Here is a 5,727-nt window from a genome sequence, read left to right as displayed (position 1 = left end):
TAAAATGTACAATCAAATAGACAACTTAACAAAATCAAAATTGACCCACAGTACTGACAAATACAAAGTAGCCAATTACTCCAACATATATAGGCCTATGCAATACTGCTTTGGCATTTCAAATACATTCAATAAAGTGCTCGTTTTTTCATTCTTTGCTCATATAAATACATAATGCCGTATTTTTTTTCTTTACAAAAGCTGTTGTTCACAGCATTTCAGACGGATTGTGTCTTCAGTTGCAATAAAGTGCAGATGCTTGTTAGACATACATTTTGTTTAAAGGATTTAACGGTCAATTGAAAGCCAATTGTCGGTTGTCAACATGCACACATACACACACACATACGTTCACTCAGCACCCCTCTAAACTTCACTGGGTGACCTGGAGCGGTAGGCTACGTTGGTCTGAAAGCAGCCGCAGAAGAGGACATAGAGCGAGCGCTGGATCTCGGCATTACGGTAGGCGTAGATTATTGGGTTGATCATGGAGTTGTAGGTGGCCGGAAGAAGCGTGGCATACGTGTATACCGACGGGTATTCACGCTCTCCCACCAGGCAGTAGATGGCGAAGGGTAGCCAGCTCGAGCCGAAGGTGCCTAGGATGATGGCGAGCGTGGCCACGCCCTTCTTGGTGGCCACGTAGTGCGATGTGGTGAAGAAGTGCTGTTGCAGAGCGATCTGGTGCGCGTGGTGGCACACGATCTTGCAGATCTTGAAATAGAGGGTCAGCATGATTATGAAGATGATGAAGAAAGAGACCGCCAACAATGTCACATTGCTGCGAGTGAGTGGGTGCACGATGCTACACAAGCTTGGGTCGTCCAGGCAGTTCCAGCCTAGCACAGGCAGCAGGCCCAGGCACAGAGACACGCCCCATGTGCTCACCAGCATCAGGTGCACGTAGTGGAGCGTCTTCTCTGAGAAGTAAGTCAGTGCATTGTATAAAGAGAAATACCGGTCCACTGTTATAGCCAGCAGGCTACTTATGGACGCCGTGAAGGAGGCCACTAGGAACCCAACAGTAATAAGGCTGATAGTCTCTGAGGAGAGAACGTACTGGAACACAAAGTTGAGGATTAATCCCATGCCTGCCAGTAAATCCGCTGTGGCTAGGCTTCCTACGAGCACGAACATGGGGGTGCGCAGGGTGGGTGTATAGAAGATGATAGCCACCACGATGGCGTTCTCGCAGGCGATGACAGTGCCCGACATGCAAAGCATGATGTCCCACGGGTTGATGGGGAAGTCCAGAGGGGCGGTGGAGAGCCCCAGGCTGACATTGCGCTCTGGAAAGTCGGTCTCCATCCACGGGAGAGCCTCTCCAGCCACCACAACCGTCATTGCGGTGTCGTTACACTGGAAAGTCTTGTTCATGTCTGCGCACATGTCTGCTTTCCCCTCCTGAAGAGAGAATGGGATAGAGAGAGATTGTGGTTTAGTTTCACTAAGGGACACCATGGCAACCATGACAGAGAGGGAGAAGCGTTCATCCATGTATACGGGTAAGATAGTCTAGCTAGCTAAATTTGTTGATATTATACGTTTCTAATTTTGTCAAAGTCATTTTCATTGCAAGTTAAAGCGTACTGTTAGCTAGATAGCTGACGTTAACTGTCTGGCTCACTTTACATGTATGATCTGTGTAGTAATATTATTCGTATCTCAGAGCAATTTGCATTGCTATTTATAGCTGGCTAACATTGAACGGTAACCATAGTTGGTTACCTTTAGCTACCAGCAGATTCAGGTAGTAACGTTATGAGTTGGGATTATGGTTCATTGTTTAGCTAGCTAGCTAGCTACATGTCTAAACAAAAGACTCAACTATGCAAGTAACCATTTCACTGTTCCGTTTACACCTTCTGTATCCTGTGCATGTGACAGATAAACTTCGATTTGATTTGCTATAGTGTGTATTTACCAGAGTGAAGAGGAACATGACCTGCACCACTCTGGTACACTCTGAAATCGGAGTAGATAGCCAGAGGGAATTTACAAATGCATCCTTTGAATTTAGCTAGCTGTTTTAGCTTGCCACCACATCATGTACTGTATTTGTTGGATATAATTGATTTGCCAAAGCTAGCTAGTTCATGTTAAATGTTGCTTGCAGTGAGCGTTGGGTTTCTCTGAGAGCAATTTAGCTAGGACTGGCTAAATAGCTAGATTATTTCTAGCTAAAAAGGTAGTTGGTCTGGAGCCTCAACTGCCTATGGACAGACCACAGCCAATGTAAGTTAGTATTTTGTATAATTTAGTTAGCTAGTTCCTGAACATTAATGAACCTTGTGTGGAATAGTTTCACTGGACTCTCTGTCTCTGCATTATCCACAGGGTAACTGTCAACTTGTGACTCTGAAAATTGACCCTGGAGGTTAAGAAATCTGCATTGTAAGTATCAATTTGATGTTCATGAACATTAACCTGGAATTCTTCATCTTGTGTAGAATTTAATTTGACTCTCTGTCTCTGCATTATCCAGGGTTAACTCAAATAGTCTGTGTAGCTATTTTCTTAGCTATTTATTTGAAATATACACTGAGTGTACAAACATTAGGAACACCTGCTCTTTCCATGACATAGACTGACCAGGTGAATCCAGGTGAAAGCTATGATCCCTTATTGATGTCACCTCTTAAATCCACTTCAACCAGTGTTGATGAAAGGGAGGAGACAGGTTAAAGAAGGATTTTTAAGCCTTGAGACGAATGAGACATGGATTGTGTATGTATGCCATTCAGAGGTTGAATGAGCACGACAAAATATTTAAATGCCTTTGAGCGGGGTAGAGGTGCCAGGCGTACTGGTTTGAGTGTGTCAAGAACAGCAACGCTGCCACGCTTTCATGCTCAACAGTTTTCCATGTATATCAAGAATGGTCCACCACCCAAAGGACATCCAGCCAACTGTGGGAAGCATTGGAGTCAACATTGGGCAGCATCCCTAAGGAAGGCTTTCAACACCGACAAATTGAGGCTGTTCTGTGGGCAAAAGGGGGTGCAAGTCAATATTAGGAAGGTGTTCCTAATGTTTTGTACCCTCAGTGTATGTCGCTATATTAGGCTTCTGTATGGGTGGACAGCAAAGTAGGAGCCAACCATGGTGCTGAAACTTGGGCAACTTAATAACTGCAGGGTAAAAACATTAACCCTGATTCATTAAAACCTCACAAGAGACAGATATCTAAAACGGTTATGACAACACGGTAATGTGTCCAAGTTCAGAGACCACAGGAACAGCAGCACTCGAGGAGCTATCCATGGTGCTGAAACTTGAAACTGAATAATAGGCTATGATCGTGGATAAAACTTCAACTTAACTCCCAAAAACGAAACAAACTGATAAACAATATTATCATAAGTCAAATAAGTAGCATACCTTCTATTCACCAAGTTTAAGTTTCCATGTAAAAGGACGATGTGGGCTACCTACCTTCGTTTCACACAGAGCTTTAGGAGAAAACCGTCTTTATAGAAAATCAAAAGCGTTCCTTTCTTCGAAACGGCTCAGCTAAAGCCCTCGTTTTTGTTCTGTTTCCCTCTCATGGGCGAGACACCGAGGGCAGGTGCGACCTGAAGCATTGACGCGCGCGGGGGAGAGTGACTAGAGCTCGATAGCCAGAACGGTAAAGACTAACGTCTGCGAGCGGTGCAGCGTTATTAAACCCAAGTGACGTCAGGCCCATTGTAGAGCGCGAGAGAGAGAGAGCTGCGAAGCCTGCCTCGCGATCATATGCTCAAAGGGAACCTCTATACCTGCCTGGTGTGTTGGTGTGAGGCGATAGATGAGTGAGATTTAATTTGTGGAGAGAGAATAAAGCTATGTATTGACTCATGGTAAGATGTTTAGGTGTGGGGGTGCTGAGATAATTTTTTTACACTCATAGTATAGTAATAAAGGGTTCAACACAGCACCACCACTAGTATACACCCCTTAGTGCTGCTCCACGTGTTACCAGGCCTTAACAGGCAGGCTGAAGAGGAATCAGTCAGCAGTCCATATTTTCTGGATGTAGATCCTGTTATGTTAGTCCTGCACTAACCTCTCCAGTCCACTCCACAAAACAGTTTAAATGGCAAGCGTGTTAACCAAAATGTACACTGGTGTCCAAGCTTACATTATGTAATGCAGCGATGAGCAAGTGGCAGCCCCCCTTTAATCGGCCTGCAGACCAGTCAAAAGTTTGGACACACCTACTCATTCAAGGGTTTTTCTTAATTTTTTTACTATTTTCTGCATTATAGAATAATAGTGAAGACGTCAAAACTATGAAATAACACACATGAAATCATGTAGAAACATTTTTTTTTTTAAACAAATCCAAATATATTTCACATTTTAGATTCTTCAAAGTAGCTACCCTTTGCCTTGATGACAGCTTTGCACACTGTTGGCATTCTCTCAACCAGCTTCACCTGGAATGCTTTTCCAACGGTCTTGAAGGAGTTCCTATATATGCTAAGCACTTATTGGCTGCTTTTCCTTCACTCTACGGTCCAACTCATCTCAAACCATCTCAAATGGGTTGAGGTCGGGTGATTGTGGAAGCCAGGTCATTTGATGCAGCACTCCATCAGTCTCCTTCTTGGTCAAATAGCCCTTATACAGCTTGGAGGTGTGTTGGGTCATTGTCCTGTTGAAAAACAAATGATAGTCCCACTAAGCGCAAACCAGATGGGATGGAGAATCACTGCAGAATGCTGTGGTAGCCATGCTGGTTAAGTGTGCCTTGAATTCTAAATAAATCACAGACAGTGTCACTAGCAAAGCACCCCCACACCCTCACACCTCTTCCGTGCTTCACGGTAGAGACCACACATGCGGAGACCACACATCATCTCACAAACACACGGCGGTTGGAACCATTAATCCCAAATTTGGACTCATCAGACCAAAGGACAGATTTACACCGGTCTAATGTCCATTGCTCGTGTTTCTTGTCCCAAACAAGTCTCTTCTTCTTATTGGTGTCCTTTAGTAGTGGTTTCTTTGCAGCAATTCGATCATGAAGGCCTGATTCACGCAATCTCCTCTGAACAGATGATGTTGAGATGTGTCTGTACTTGAACTGAGTGAAACATTTATTTCGGCTGCAATTTCTGAGGCTGGTAACTCAAATGAATGTATTCTCTGCAGCAGAGGTAACTCCGGGTCTTCCTTTCCTGTGGCGGTCTTCATGAGAGCCAATTTCATCATAGCACTTGATGATTTTGTTACTGCACTTGAAGAAACTTGAAACGTTCTTGGAATTTTCCAGATTGACTGACCTTCATGTCTTAAAGTAATGATGAACTGTCATTTCGCTTTGCTTGTTTGAGCTGTTCTTGCCATAATATGGACTTGGTCTTTTACCAAATAGGGCTGTCTTCTGTATACCACCCCTACCTTGTCATAACACAACTGATTGGCTCAAACGCATTAAGAGGGAAAGAAATTCCTCAAATTAACTTTTAACAAGGCACACCTGTTAATTGAAATGCACTCCAGGTGACTACCTAATGCAGCTGGTTGAGAGAATGCCAAGAGTGTGCAAATCTGTCATCAAGGCAAAGGGTGGCTACTTTCTACAATGTATAGAAAATAGTCAAAAAAATAAAAAACCATGGAATTAGTTGATGTGTCCAAACTTTTGACTGGTACTGTATATATACAGTTGAAGTCGGAAATGTACATATACCTTAGCCAAATACTTTTAAACTCACTGTTTTACAATTCCTGACATTT

At 43.5% G+C, this 5,727-nt stretch overlaps 1 protein-coding gene across 1 annotated transcript; it reads right to left on the bottom strand.

Annotated features, from left to right (window-relative positions):
* Nucleotides 1-3,601, bottom strand: LOC111954602 (G-protein coupled receptor 6). Its single transcript, XM_023974463.1, has 2 exons — nt 3,436-3,601; nt 1-1,404 (listed from the first exon to the last, which is right to left on the bottom strand). Exon 2 carries the CDS (start codon nt 1,387-1,389, stop codon nt 367-369), a length of 1,023 nt encoding a protein of 340 aa, XP_023830231.1. The 5' UTR covers nt 1,390-1,404; nt 3,436-3,601; the 3' UTR covers nt 1-366.
* Nucleotides 3,602-5,727: the final 2,126 nt, after the last annotated feature.

Source organism: Salvelinus sp. IW2-2015, linkage group LG28 (assembly GCF_002910315.2).
Source record: "Salvelinus sp. IW2-2015 linkage group LG28, ASM291031v2, whole genome shotgun sequence".
NCBI lineage: Eukaryota > Metazoa > Chordata > Actinopteri > Salmoniformes > Salmonidae > Salvelinus > Salvelinus sp. IW2-2015.
Note: the sequence above shows the minus strand (reverse complement) of the source record. Positions and strands in the feature narration are given on the sequence as shown.

Coding starts and splice junctions, on each gene's coding strand:
- LOC111954602 (XM_023974463.1), bottom strand. CDS start 1,389: ATGTGCGCAGACATGAACAAGACTTTCCAGTGTAACGACACCGCAATG.